The sequence below is a fragment of the Plectropomus leopardus genome, chromosome 18, assembly GCF_026936395.1.
Source record: "Plectropomus leopardus strain MGB_pleo_1.0 chromosome 18, ASM2693639v1, whole genome shotgun sequence".
Taxonomy (NCBI): Eukaryota; Metazoa; Chordata; class Actinopteri; order Perciformes; family Serranidae; genus Plectropomus; species Plectropomus leopardus.
The window spans coordinates 28253380-28269008 of NC_142193.1; the positions used below are offsets into that span (position 1 = coordinate 28253380).

Here is a 15629-nt window from a genome sequence, read left to right on the forward strand (position 1 = left end):
CTGATATGCAGCCAAGCCTAGATACTGATGTTCAGTATTTATACTGAACAACTGATGTTGGCTCATTAACAATGTTAATATTAGCCTCGACTAACCCTTCATTGTGCAACTTTAAGTATTTAAAAACTTGTAAGTTGCATGTCTGCAATTTTTGACCTGTGCGTTTTGCATTTTCCAACTCATTTTTGTTGACTACCGCTTAGTTTTTGCATACAAATAAAATTCAATTATTATTTTTGCTAAAACGTAACATAAGTTATAAATGGTTCTCTCTTGCAACTTGTTTTAATGCAGGTAAAAAAAGTAAATCTCGACATTCTGGGTATGAGTAGCATTAACATTATTTATAATTGTTAATTGAGGAAATTATAAAGAAATTTAATTTGTTTGTGGCACCCCAAAATGTTGGCCCGATAGTTTACGGCCCTGGTACAACAGATTTCGTGAACTTTTGTGACTGTTACCATCCTGACAGTGTTTCACAAACTATAGAAATAAGACAAGTAGAATCATCCACAGTCTTACTGAATAATGATATTTAATATATTATGAAACACTATCAAACCTGAACATAATATTCACCCGTCACAGGAAATCACACAGTACAGATGTTTCACATAGCACAGTTTCAAGAGCCTAAATAAATAAAGATGGCATCATCGTCATCATGCACTACAACACAAACTGCACACAGACGCTTCCTGGATCAACAGATAATCACAGAATTTATTATAACAACACCACTTCTAGCTAGCTAACTAATTTCCACTCAGCTGTACACCCAGTAATTCATAAAGACTAGTTCTACTTTATGGCTCGACTCCTGTTTCTTTACAGTTCCTAAATCAGGAAAAGAAAGTGTGCTTTTTACTACCATGTATTTAATATTAACTCTATACATTTCTCTGTAGCCGTGTAAACTAGATTAAAAAAAAGCTCTACAGTGTGTTCATTAGGGAGATTAAAGCTCTACAGGGACCAAATATATCATTCTAAAAGAAATAAATCAATTCAGTTTTATTTAAATACAGATTATATTAGATTATTCACTCTGTTTCACACCTCTAAACATCTGGCTGAGGCGTAAAAGTTTATCTTCCCCTTACTTTAGACATCTGAGCATTGAAATTAAATTCATTAAAATTATGTATGAAACATTTCATAGGTCTACAAGAAATACTTTCACTTTGTAACACAGCATTTGTCTAGAGGCCATTAAAGAGAGAATTAAGCCAAAATTGAAAAAAATATCTGTAGTGCTATTTATGAATCTAGATTGTTTCAGTGTTCGGCATCAGTTTTCATGTATTTAGAAGCCTTTTAAGAGAATTTAAACCTCTGACACGTGAGAAAACTGGATTGATGTCATTTGAAAACATGGAAGAATAGATAATGAGCAACTTGGCAATGACCATCGCAGAATAAATAAATAAATAAAGTAAGTAAAAGATGGCAAGGAAATGGTCTGAAAATTTGCCGTGGGGAATTTTTATATATTATAAAAAATATGGAAAAAAGGCCAGAAAAGCATGTTTATAATTCCTATAACTTTATATTGAAAAGTATGATACAAAAAAATGTTTTAGCACTTTAAGGTTATTTAGTTTTGTTCTTTTTACTTTACTACTACTTACTTTAGTCATTTTCGTGTAACTTTTTTTAATTTCTTGTTTTTTCCCCTATTATTTTCAGATAATGTTCCTGTAATTTTATTTTTTTTTACTAATTTCTTCCTAATGTGTTTTGCTTTTCAGACAATTTTCTTGTAATTAATTACTAATTTTTTGGCTGATGTTTTCCGCTTATTTTCAGATAACGATCACGTAATTTTTGACTAATGTCTTGCTAATTTCGGGCCATCTCTTGTTAAATTGCTCATTGCTTTCTTCCCATGTTTTTGAAAGAAATCCAGCCAATATGCTCAGGTTTCAAAGGGTTAATCACTTTCATCAGAGCTACAGGAGATTTTAAATTAGAAACAAAAACAAAGAAAAATGTTAATTGGACAATGCTCCTGTTGAATTTTAAATTGTCCTGCTGCTTGAACGCCTAAATTCAGTGTAGCTACTGTTACTGAGTGACGAGCAGAAGACCAGATGGGTAAAGGCAACATGGGTAATCTCTATCTGTCCATTTGGGCTCAAAGGTCTGTCAGGTCACCATATTGCTCTTACCAATCCAACACTGTTAGAGCTACAGGACTGTCTGCAATGAGAGGGCAGTTAAAGTAGAATAAAGGATTCAGCATGAGATTTGACTCAGATCGGATCCAGCGGCTTCTACGGCTCCTCCTGTAGGAACCAAACCTCGTTGCGGCGTCCGTAAGGCTTGAGTGGCGGGTCGTAGCTGCAGCAGAAGTACTGCTTGCGCTGAAAGGGGGCCGTCTCACCCAGGGTGCGCGTCAAACGCAAGGCCTCTGCTCGGTACTCGCTCTCCCCGGCGAAGCCTCCAAACTGCCTGTGAAAAACAACAAAAAAAACGCACATTTTTAAAATTTGATTAGATCAATAGATAGCACTACAGGTGAGAGGGAGAATATTTATTTTTGATTTTTTGATTGAGAAATATCTACTAGTACATAAGTGTCCTCAATTTGGCCAAATAATAAACAGTGGAGAAGTAAGATATTTTATCCTACCGTGATATGAGACTATACATTTTCTTAGATATTGCATATTGTTGTATAATAAGGAATAAATGGTGTTTTTGCTGATTTTAAAGGTTGCATTACAGTAAAGTAAAATACTTTTTTCAACTTACCAAACAGTTCTACTTGTTTTAATATTTACCTTTACCTACTCAGTCCTTAAATCAGTCAGTCCTTAAAGTAAAAACAAACATACCAAAACAATTAATCAGAAACAAATACGAGGGATGAACGGCAAAATCAAAATAAGTCAAAGGCCAACGAGAGGAAGTGGGTCTTGAGCAAAGACTTAAAAACCTCCAGAGTCTGAGCTGATCTAATATGAAGTGATAAATTGTTCCGCAGTTTTGGAGCCGTCACCTCAACCTTTACGTCGTGCTCCTTGTATAAAACACTTCAAATGACACGTACAGAGCGTAGACAGTCATGCCGGGCCGCTCCTCGATCTTGATGGCACTGTCAGAGGGCGTCGGGGGGCTGATCTGGTAGTTGGTTGGGATGCGGATGGCGACCACCAAACGGCGAGACATAACACCGTCGTTGCGCGGGTACACTGTGATGATGATGGGAGCCGCTGTGCCCATGGCCTCGTCTTAGAGGGTAAAGAGTGAAACACAGAGTGAGTTTAAAACGAGAAACTCCATCATACCCCCTAAAGCAAACTACCCAAATCTAAAGGTCAGGCTTTGTGCGGTTCTCAGTAGAGGACATAATATCATTATGCAGATCCCAAAAACAGACCATGTAAACTGCACCGTCATGACCAGCAAACAAATTAAAAGATGATTCTGCAGCGAGGCCGGCTGAGGTTAAAGCGGAGAAACATGACCTCAGAGGACATTCGTGTCTGAGCATTATTCAAATATAGAGATAATATATAAAGCAACGTCATTTTATGTCAGCTTATTCTCTAACATCAGATTTTTCATTTGAAATGAGGATGAAGACAAATTGTAGTATATGTTGATCGTAAGAAATAAAACAAGGAATATGATTTTTAAAAAATATACTCAGCCTAAATAAGGTACGGAAGCCCTGAGAGGCAAGTGAGAACAAGAAAAAGGAAAAAGTTTGATCTAAATTGTTTTCTCTCCTGTGTTTATGACTTATGAACAGGTGAAAAATGTTTTTGCCAGGATAATCTATTTAAGTTTCTCAAAAGAAATAATCTGTGAAACAGGTGGGGAAAAAAATTATACAATTTTTAATAATAATAGTAATTTTTCTAAGGTACTTTTTCTCACCTGTAGAAACAAGGAATGAGTATTACACAAACAAACACCTGAAAAAAAAAAGGGAAAAAAAACTTTGATTGGCTTACTTTGTTCATTGCTCCCGCCGATGTACATGAGCAGCTTCCTCACTAACTCCCCCGTCACTTGGTCAAAAGTTCGTCCCTCAGAGGACACGACAGCGTATTTGGCACCATCGTACCGCCGTACCTCAAAGCTAACTCCATCCTGAAGGAAGAAAAAAAAAAGGATATCCAGGGGGGCGATTTTAGGCATCAGAGGGCCGACCACAAATGTAGAAATTGCTTTAATGCACACACACACACACACACACACACACACACACACACACACACACACACACACACACACACACACACACACACACACACACAGAGCCAGTCCTGGGGGATGCAGCATGGGAGAGGTTAAGCTCAGATGTGATTCACCTCTGACACACTGATGTTGACAATCTGCTCCTGAGGACGAAAGCCCTGAACTGGCGAGGGGGGGCGGGGAGGGGGTTAACACTCAGAGCACTCAAGTGTGCGTTTGTGTGACATGTGGGTGTGTGAAACCGATGTGGGCGGCCAAATAACGAGATGCAGATGAAACGTATCTACACTGATTTGATTTAGTCTCCTCTTCTGCTCTGCGGGGTTCAGTCAGCCCACAGAGAATAATGGGCGAGAGATGTCCTGTTACATAACTCACACACACAACTGCCCCCCCACAGACACACAGCGTCAATATGATGCAACAGTTTTGTATTAAATATGATTAAGTGGGGCTAATGTGGAGCACGGCTACTCGACTATGCTGCTGAGCAATAACTTTAATAGGTTTTGAAGGATTCTGGCCACTGTAGTCTCGGATACAGCAGCTCGTTCCACTAATGTGATTATGGTGTGTAGCCTGTAGCTCCGTGTTTGTTTGTTTGATGTTTTTTGAGCATCGGACTCTCGTGTCATTATGATTACAGTGTTTAACATCTATCTATAAGAGGCTGCTGTTATATATACTGTTGAGTCTGTCACGTTATTGACTTATTGAGGTCAATAATCCAGGTCATAACCATGTATCGTATAGTCCTTTTGTTTACATGTGTGTTTGTTCAGTGACATTTTAGCCAAAATAATGCCAGATTAAATCCTGTTAAGTAATCAATCTGTACCCCTCTGCCAAATATTTAATATTTATTTATTTAAGTACAGTTTTTGTGAGAGGTTTTACTTATTTTTTGGGTTGTGTGGTTTTATTTTATTTATCTTTTGATTATTTCATATTCCGGTTTATTCTTGAGAATAAATAGTTTATTGCCCGTCCTTCATTTAAATGTAGATTTTGTTAGAGCGTCATTTTTATTTATTGTTTTGGTTGTATAGTTTTGTTTACTTTATGTTTTATTTATTCACCAAAATTTAATCTTTTTTTTCATATTCCAATTCCAGTGTATAGATATTCTTAAGAATTAAAAGTTCATTGCTCCTTCTCCATTTAAGTGCTATTATCATTATATCGGTGTAAAATGTTCTCAAAATGACAGTGATATTTTGATTAATCTGATACTCCTCAATTATTTCTGGAACATTATGATCTACTAAAATTAGTTATGAAAGGCCTGTAGACAATTTATTATTTTTCAGATGAAATTTTCCCCAAATGAAAAAAGCAACAAAAAATGACATCAACGGAAATACACACCATGCATCATTTCCACTTTATATGCTTGTATGGGATTCTTAAGTATGTTTTCTATTCCCTGAATGAAAACTCAAATCTCAAAATATCATGAAAATGATATGTCTTCAACCTTATTTCTGTCTATTGGTCTGTTTTCCAATCATATGATATTTTGGCTGTTGTTTTTTAGTTATTTAGATATAAATCTCAGGTGTTAAATTATTTCCAGTTTTATTTATTTATTATTTAGAAACAATGTCACTTAAGTATACACTGTTGAACATGAGTCACAAGTTTTATTCTTTTCATGTGTCAACGTGTACACAGTGAAAAAATTAACCTTGAACCTTATTTTTTAGGTAATTTTCATGTCTATTTATTTATTCATTTTTACAAATTTCTTGCTCTTTTTTGGATCATTTATTCTTAAATTGTTCATTGCCTATTCCTATGTTATTGGAAGAAATCATGACAATTTGTTCAGGTTTCAAATGCTAAACTCCTAAACCATATTTTTTCATGTATAGATACAAGCTTAATTTTTATTGTCAATATCACACATTTAAATAAGCTGCATTTACATGCGCTCAGAGGCGTTCATTCCTCAGCACATACGAGATAACACCATGTTATCACGGCATTCGAACTTGTGACAGGTACAGAAGCTCCTGCTTGCTAATTACAGTGGTTCTGCTCTGCGTGGCTTGTCAGCGGGACCACCATTAACATTGTGTACAAGGTGGCATACCGACAAAGCAGAGCTTGACTTCAGTTTGCAGTGCAATTAATTTGTCCATTACGTCTCTGTGGCTGTGTGTGTTTAGCTGCTGTCTTATGCCAGTTTACAGGCTACAGTGATAATTACTCTGTGCCTGAGGAGAGCGCACAAACGGTATTATCAATGCTGTGAGTGTTACATGGCCGTGTCATTTCAAGCACTGCTAAAATAATCTTGTGCATTCATTAGAAAACTTGCAGCCAAACTCCATGCATATGTCGGTGCTTATTCTGGTGTGAATGTGTGTGTGTGCATAGGTACGTGTGAATGCCCTGCCAGCTCCTCTGTATTCTGTGTCAGTTTTAATTAAGAGTGTTGGGTGTCAGAGTCAGGTGGGTGCTTCACGGATCAGGTGACGAGCTCTGATTTCAGTACCGGCTGTTTAAACGAGTCAGTCAGGTCCAGAGATTTGATGATTTCTGGCAATGCAAGGCTGCTTAATGATCACTTAGAAGAAGTGTGGGGACCGTAGTTACCTTTGACATCATCCTGCATTTGCGTGATCTGTCGGCTTTTTTTTTTAGCCATAAATTGTTGACATTTTCTTGACGAGTTCTGCAGTGAAATGTATTTTCAAGATAGTCATTTTCCTGCTGGCTTAAACTGACTTTTTCTTGAATTTTAGCTCCAATAGACAATAGATGTTAGTATGCAATGTCAGAACAGATCTGCCTCCCAGTGTGTGTGTGTGTGTTGGGGGGGGGGGTAAATGTGTCACTTTGGGTCATGTGATTGTCTGGTCATTTGGACTCTCAGTTTGTGCTGCTTTGTGTCCTCGTCAACAGTTCAGCCAGCCATTCAGAGATCAACACACACAATGCAGATTGAAAAATGCATGTCGAGCGTGACATTACATGGCCATGTGCACATTTACAGTAGTGCACTTGGGGTCAACAGAGAAGAACCTCGAAATGGCTGTTGGGCATTGCCTCGGTTAAAAACACACATCACTGGGTTTGCTGGATTGTATCCAAAGTGTGCATACATTTAATATAGGCAAACACAATATAAACAGAGGCAGGGGTGGGGGAGGTGACATGGAAAGGACATATCCTTTTTCCACTGTGACGCCACTTTTTAATGGTCAGCGTATCAGTGTGCGCATGTCTGAGCTCATGGGTTAAACACAAACACCTCTGATCTGCATCCTCTTCCAGGGCGGTGTCAGTTGGCTCGGACTTTGTGGTTTCACACGCACGCATTACCTCTTTAACCCTTTTTACTCAGAGATCGGGCTATAGAGCCACTACCAAGTGCCACTACGAAGTTCCACCTTTGCATGTTTACACAAAACGAAATGACTTTGGCATCATGCCGCTCCAGTGTGTGATTTTAGATAGCATGCTGGCATTACAGAAACAAGTGGCGCGTCATGTAACACAACAGCGTCTGCCACAAGTGTGTTTGATTTTGTTTGCAATTTTTAATTTCTAAGTTGGAATCGGCTGAATATATCATTTGAAAGACTTAACATTGTATAAACAAATAGTGGAAGCTCTCTGAGATCTCTCTCACCCCATAATGGTGCAGAATGGTTTAGTCCGCCCCTTCAAAAATGCTATTCAAAGGATGCTGGGACACGCTCTTTGACCCTGTGGGGGTATGACACATGCGCAGTGTAACTGGAGCTGCCATGTTGGAGGGTTACAGCAGATGGCACAAGAAATGTAGGGTTTGAGTTTGATCAGGTGCTCTTTGTGTGCACTCTTTTTAGCCTCTTTGGTATATTATGTATATATTTAAAATTGTGTGATATTTTTTAAGCATCTTCTTAAGATATATTTTCAATATTTGTTTCCTTTTTTTTTTTTTTTGCTTATTTTCAGGTAAATTTGTTCTACTTTCTTGCTAATTTTTGTGCCATTTCTTAAGTTGCTCATCACCTTCCTCCCATGTTTTTGAAAGAAATTAAACCAATTTGCTCCATTTTCAAAAGGACTAACGTGGACGTTTATGGGGACTGAATCTGTTTTGGAGTCAACCTTTCGACAGTATCAACATTTTGAAAATATTCCTTAATTTTTGCACAAATCTGCAATGGAAACCCACTTAAACAGACTTTGTGACAAAAAGAGAAATAGATCAAGAAATGAAATGCAGGGGCCCACAGAGACTGCTTTATGCATAGGGCCCTAAATTTGCCCCTGAACATAACACACTCATGCATCTATAATGTCATAGTGGAAAAAGGCAGTGTCCCACAGCCCGTTAAAACCTTCCTGACTTTAGTCCTGTGTGTGTGTGATTGTTTTAAGGTCACACAAACCTCAGCCTCACCATCTTTATTCATCCCTGTCTCGCTGATTGGCAGAGGACCCCCCGGCTGCTCTGCCCCCTCGCCCCTCACTGCGGCTCAGCGGGCATCCTTATAGGTCACAAGCAATTAACTGGCAGGCTGTCAGTCAAGGTTACAAGGTTGTGATGCGCACTGAAAAAGCCCACGACCATTTAAAAACAAATAACATAACCTAGTTAAGGGTTAAACGCCTGATGAAATATTAATGCAAACAGGAGGAGAAACCTCGCACCTTTGCGCATTCAGGCGTGGAGAGACGCGCGTTGGGAGGAATTTGCAGAAAAGACGTTAGAGTGGTGATGACGTTGTGTCTGACAGGTGTCCGCGCGCTGCTTACCTTGGTCTCGCTGCTGAGCACTTTATACTCCGTCTCCTCGGTGTTTCCGAAGAGCGAATTTTTGATCATGCCAAACATGTCGCTTCTTCGAACAGGTCACCTCTCCTCTCTCCTGCTCCTTTTTTTGGTTTTGTGCGTCCTTCCTTTTCTTGTGGACAACTTTACTTCTCTCTGACTGCTCCTTTATGTGGTCGTCCAGCTCCTAAAAAAAATAATAAGACGTAATAGTATCCAGATGCTCCAAAGTGCAAAGAGTGCGCGCCCTCTTCCAACAGCCCTCTCAACAGATGCTTTTCCCCTCGCGGAGGCAGAAGTTGGAGATGCTGACTCCTCGCCCTTTGCCAGCCCAGGAATGAGCAAATCAGCCTCCACCGTGACGGCTGGAGTGTCTCCGCCCTCCTCCGCTCTTCCTTTTACCAGCTTGACGCTCACTTATGTCACAATCTTTCACTCATAGACGTTTAAATCCACTTAAAGTGGGGCATCAAGCTTGCAGCATAGGGCTAATTTCCCACGGTTTATCAAAGCGTGGGAAATTAGATTCAGATTACACTCAAATAAAAAAAAAAATCATTCACTTGCATAACTAACTCTGCAGCATCTGCAGGGAGTCACCTTCCTAAAATACCCCCTTCCCCCAAAATAGAGTAACCTTCAGTGCCACTCAGCTTTTGTTAGGATTTCTCTCTCATTCAGTTTGTCACGGCTGTCTGTTCCGGGATGCGTAAAGCAGCGGGGAGTGGAGAAGCACATTTACATCCAGCTTTTTGCGCAATATAAATTTTGACACAAGCCGTTGGTTTGTCAGGATGCATTGGACTTTCTTTCCCGGGCTCTGTGTGTGTGTGTGTGTGTGTGTGTGTGTGTGTGTGTGTGTGTGTGTGTGTGTGTGTGTGTGTGTGTGTGTGTGTGCGTGCGTGCGTGCGTGTGTTTGGGGCAGCGAATGGGCGCGCGTCTTACTCCCTGTGTCACTGTGCGTTGCTTTGCTTTAGGGTTAGTCTATTTAAATTCACACTGAAGGCAATGTTAGTCACTGCTGGGGAGTAAGAGGTAACAGGAAGGGCAGATTTAATGAAAAGAAAAAGGGTGGATGGATAACAGTGGGACTGAAAAGATGAGGTGCTGTGTGTGTGAGAGCTGTGGACAGAGAGGGGAGGTGAGCTGGTGCTGCAGCCGCTGTACACACACTGTAAAGAAGATATTATCTGCTGAAATCACTGAGGTCAACAGGCTTATGTCTGGGACAGGTGTCTATATTGGACGAGCTTTTAATTCATTTCACATAAAACTTGCTCAGCAAAGATGGAAATACAATCAAATTAATTATTTAACCTTTTGAGACAAATTTGTAACAAAAAGAAATGGCCCAGAGGTTAGCAAGAAATCTGTGAAAATTACTTGAAAATTTGCCAAAAAGTACAGTAAAAAAATAAAATAGATATATTTAATTATTCTGGAAAATAAGTTATAGTTTACTGGACCACACATGAAGAAATGAACCAGAGGTTAGAAATAAAGGGGAAAGTACAAGAAAATAACCTGAAAATTTGCCATAACTTTTTTAAAAAAAATCTCAAACAACCAAAAAGAGAAAGTCTACATCTACTTGTCTCTTTGTTTTTCATCTTACTTGTTTACTATGCCAGTAATACCGTCTCCTTTGGTGCTCATGAGTTTACTTGAATGTGTATTGCAGTAGAGTAGTGTTTGTCCTTACTGTGTCACAGAGCTCATGATTCAGCTGTTAAATTTTGAGGATGCAGTATTTAGTATCAACAACAAACATATATGTATGTATATACAGCGTGTTCCTGTTCGCAGGGTTCCTGCAGTTTGTGGCCAGTTAGATTTTGGACTAAGTTGTTTTTTTTTTATATATATTTTTTAAATAACTCCCTGAGGTTTTACAAAGTAAAAGTTTCTCCCATGCTGACACTTTCGTCACACTTTTTAATTCATTAATTCCATTGAACTAAAATGCTGATACAGATAATCTGCAAAATGCAAAATATTGGCCCCCAATAATCTCTTGACCCCTAATGTGTAACTCGTTCTTTTAAAAACAACTCTCAAAGTGTAGCAGTGACTCATATTTTAATGGGACATATGAATCACAATGAAAATGTACTTACAGTCCATTTGAATAGTTGCTTTTGCCTTTTTTACGGTTAGGAAAATTCCAAAAACAGAGACAAAAGCAGATGTTGATGAGCCGTCGCAGTATATTTACAGCTTTACAACACATCTTTCAATTTTATCATATATTTTCACAGTTACCTCAAACACTCTCAGACCAGATTATCCTCATATTGACCATTATTAGACCACACAACAACAATAAGTTGAGTCCATGATGGCACAATCTCCCGTCTTTATCCCTTTGGACTTTTCATGTGGTGATTTGTATGTGATCAGATAAATCAGCCACAGAAAAATCATTTCTGAAGAGTCTCAAAATTTTTATTCCAACAGGTCACCCTCCTGTGTCCTCACTTCTCCCAGCCTTTACCTCCAGGCTGCGTGGGCAACCGGAGCCCCACCAGGCCGGCTACTTGCTCCGGGCTGCGCTCCCCCTTGCTGTGGTAAAGGTTGTGCAGGGCCAGGTGAGTCCTGGTGGACGCCAGCAAACACAGGTATGTGTGTGAGTCGTGGTGTGCCTCCTGCTGGGCACGGCAGTACCTTTCTCCTGTAACCTGTCAGAGGAGAGAAGGGAGAAAATGTTAGCGAAAGGAGACAACATGTACATTTTTATTCCATCACTATGGAGAAAAATGAAGTCAAGTTTATAAAGAAAAGCCTCAAGGTCTAGCAGGTGGTAACAGACGATTTAAAATAAACAAACGTGCCCACATCATCAGCTTTTCCTTCATTATCTGTGGTAACCGCATGGATTGTAAACATTTGGTACATACCCTATAGAGTTTCACATATACATTACAGCGCCTTGAGGTCATTGCAGAGCTGGGACAAATACACACTGACAGGAAAGAGTTGCTCGCAGCTATTTTGCTTCACTGACTGCACATGCATTTGACCAGCCTGGTGAGCCGTGTTCTCCCAAGCTTAAATAATACAAGCTTTAAGCCTATATGCTTTAAAAAAAAAAACAACAACTCTTCATTTGAACCCGCAGCTCTACTGAGTTCTGGTTTGAAACAATCACAGGCACTCAGATGGACGTGATGATGAATTGTTTAATGGCGGGGGTGGGGAAAAACTAAATACAGGAAAGTATTAGGATATTTTATGTGGCAATATTTTATCAATACATGGACACCATTTTTTTATAACAATAATTAATAATATAGCAAATATAAATTCTAGTTTTGGAAGCCTACTAGAATGAAAATGAAATTCAAAAATGTCCTGAAAAGAATTGAAAAAAATTGAGAAGCAAAGTTTAAAAAACAAGAAAATAAATCATTGGGAGAATAAAAAAAAAGAAAAATTACACACACATAAAAACATAAAAAAGAAGGTACAAAAAAATTAACTGAAATTTCAGAAAAACCCAAACAAAACAAACAAGTTGAAAAACAAGAAATGTCCTTACAAACAGTGAAAAAACCCCCCCAAAGAACATAGAAAGGTCAAAAAAACAAGATAAATAAAATAACACGAAAATTACCCTACGATTATTTTTAAAAAGCCAGGGAGTTTTTCCACTAATTATAATAAATTTATATTAATAATTTAAATTTCATATATTTATTTACATTTTAATTTTATAGTTTTAATTTACATTCAATTAAATTTCTTTAAATTTGTGGACCATTTCCTACGAAGCTGCTGGTTGCCCTTTTTCCACGTTTCTTAAAAAAATCGCACCAACTTGCTCTGAGTTTTTCTGAGAGAATTCATCAGTTTATCTTTGAACCTCAACACTGAGCGATGCTAAGCTAATGTTAGCATGTCCTTCTACTTCACCTTGTGCTGAACTGTTATGCTACTAAAGTTATCAGTGACATAAATATATTTTTGATAACGGATATTCGCTCATTTTCTACGTCTGTGAACACCTGAAGGTCGAAAACAGTTTTAATTTATCTCGTAAAAAGTTATCATTCGAGAGTTAGCATGTTAGCTAGCGTTAGCCACGCATGCAGTTTAACGGTAGTTAGCACACTGAGCTAACGTTAGCAGAAAGGCTATTTGGTAGGAAACTCGCCTTATTTTTGCGAAACTGGTCCATCACATAGTTGTAGGCGAGTGAGCGTTTGTAAGTTGGTCCCTGGATGGCTCGTAGTTCTTTTAGTATCCCTCTGCAGACTCGCAGCGGTGATGACAGCGCCGCCATCTTTGAGCCGTGTTGTTGTGATTGAAGCCAGACAGCATTAATCCAACACCGCACAGTCGATCAGACATTACTGCATGTCGAGCACAGGGGGGCGATATGTCCAAATAACAACAAGTGTGATGCCGCTTCCCAAACAAACATTTACCTGCAACAGCTTCAAGGTAACGTGGATTTGATTTAAAAAATGAACACAGTCTGTCTGTAAATGATTATGTAGCCGTGCAGCGTCACGGAGGCTCTTTTGGGTGTTTTTGTCCTCCAGTATTCGTCAAACTAATTTCACTTTTCTTCTAACCAGAGTCTGTAAGGTGGCTGGTTTTAGTGCTGCTGCACGAGCCCGGGGTAAGTGCATGCTAACAGTCACTAGTTCACATGTCATAAAAACACTTTAACCTTTTTGTTACCTCAACTTTTTATATACATCAATTGTCCCAAGAGTTAAAAAAACGACCCACCTTCACTAAACCCCGAAAATAAAGCACCTTGATTGAATGTTAAACCCCAAATGTAATTCGCACGAAACATTCATCACAAACTTAGTGAATATCTAGGTTTGCCCTCTTCAAAGTGCAGAAAGACTGCATTTAGTCAGTGGAGTCAACTCGTTTTTAAGACAACATACCTGTCATAACTTATTTCTTTATTGAATTTGAGGTTTAGTATTACTATAAATAATGTAAAATGTACTGCATATGTATAAACATATTTTTTAGCCAGATATATTGCTTGTATAACCCAAGAAAGTAGAATAAATGTGCAAAAAGTAGTTTTGAATTCAGTCTTAGCAACACAGTATATTCTACTGTACAATGAGGACAGTGTGCAAGTTTGTGTGCATGAACTTTGCAGATGCATTTGTGTGTGTGTGTGTGTGTGTGTGTGGTGGTGGTGGTGGGGGGGGGGTTGTGGTACAAAAGTGATTTCATAACTGGTAAAACATGACCCCTAAGACAAAATTTTTTACACTGTTGGTGTACAGCTTTCATGGAAATATGAACAAAGTCTTTGAACTTTGTCATTCTAGGAAAAGTCATCAAATTTCAAGTTGAAATGATCATTTAGGGGGGTTTATATTCTGTTAAAAGAAGTGGAGGTTCATTTTTGACTCTGAAGACGACCTTAGGGTGAATAATCAGACAAATGATATTTTCTATCTCCTTAGCTACTATTAAAGTTTTTAAAGAGTTGAAATGGCCAAAGAGGAAATGGAAATTCAACATAAGATCTCTTCTTTGTCAAGACTGTGTGTCCTTGACATAGCTGAGCTCGGTTTAATGTCGATATGACCATTTTCTTAAACTTCTGGTGCAAAAGTATGCAATTTATAAAGCATGTAAGCTCAGCAACTAGCCTTCATTAAAAACAAGGCTATCTGAGACATTTATCTCCACAGTGTAGTATTTTTTTCTGGATTTATTGACTGTGTGTTGAATGTTTTTAAATTCAGGTTCAAAGATGATGCCGGACACTTTGGGAAAAGTCAAGCTTTACCACAGTGCTGCCTCCTTTTTGGGCGGGTCCATCCAGGTGCAGACAAGAGAGAAGAAAGCTGCATCATCTGTTTGCCCTTCGAAGCCTCATTCACATGGATTCAACCTTCAACTTCACTGTAAGGTAATTTTTTTAATGGAACCAACAGGACGAACAGGAAGGAAACCCAGGCATTTCAAAAATGTAAAAAACGTTAAAAAAAAGCAGGAATTACATAAAATGTTCAAAGTGACAGAACAGTAATAATAAATAAATGAATAATAATGATAATATTTAAACAAAAGTTTAAAACAAAATCAAAACAGCAAGAAAAAAGCAAGGGAAAAAAAGGAAAAAAAAGAAAAAAAGAATTTCTGGCATTTCCTGTTAATACAGGGACCATTGTTTATTAAATCTTTCATTTTCCGACTGCAACCCCAACGTTTTTTTTCCCATTTTAAATACAGTCTTCCCCCTGTCTCCTCACTGGTTTATACTCGGGGGCTGCAGCTTTTTGCTGCAGAATCCTTTGTATATTAATAATTTTTCTATTTGTCAGATCATCTGGCGTGCACATCAGTGTTTTTTACGACGCTGTTTGACATGTCGGAGATGGTTTGCTGGCCCAGCACCTGCTTATTTATGTTCCCAAAATTCTCTCTGGTAACTTTCAGACATTCAGGAGGTCTCCAGAACAAACTGACGTGGTGATTTTAAATGGATAAAAACACTGAAAAAAGCAGTTTTTCCAACGCCTACATCTAGAACCTGCGTTGGTTTGTCCATTCTGGGCTACTGTAGAAACATGACGGTGCGACATGGCAATCTCTATAGACAAGCACTCGCCCTATATAGATATAAACGTCTCATTCTGAGGTAACAAAAACAC

General features: G+C 38.5%; 3 protein-coding genes across 3 annotated transcripts in view; 1 reads left to right on the plus strand and 2 right to left on the minus strand.

The window, feature by feature from the left end:
• Positions 1-514: 514 nt before the first annotated feature.
• LOC121957304 (heme-binding protein 1-like) lies at positions 515-9739 on the minus strand. The gene is made up of 4 exons (XM_042505874.2): positions 8974-9739; positions 3969-4107; positions 3059-3239; positions 515-2457 (listed from the first exon to the last, which is right to left on the minus strand). Exons 1-4 carry the CDS (start codon positions 9049-9051, stop codon positions 2280-2282), a joined length of 576 nt encoding a protein of 191 aa, XP_042361808.1. The 5' UTR covers positions 9052-9739; the 3' UTR covers positions 515-2279.
• Positions 9740-11050: 1311 nt separating this feature from the next.
• Positions 11051-13314, minus strand: fmc1 (formation of mitochondrial complex V assembly factor 1). Its single transcript, XM_042505631.2, has 2 exons — positions 13142-13314; positions 11051-11666 (listed from the first exon to the last, which is right to left on the minus strand). Exons 1-2 carry the CDS (start codon positions 13268-13270, stop codon positions 11463-11465), a joined length of 333 nt encoding a protein of 110 aa, XP_042361565.1. The 5' UTR covers positions 13271-13314; the 3' UTR covers positions 11051-11462.
• Positions 13250-15629, plus strand: part of grin2ba (glutamate receptor, ionotropic, N-methyl D-aspartate 2B, genome duplicate a) — a 187568-nt gene continuing 185188 nt past the window's right edge. The window contains exons 1-2 of the mRNA XM_088069433.1: positions 13250-13612; positions 14718-14884. The gene's annotated coding sequence lies outside the window, so the exon portion shown is untranslated. The remainder of the gene's footprint in view (positions 13613-14717; positions 14885-15629) is intronic.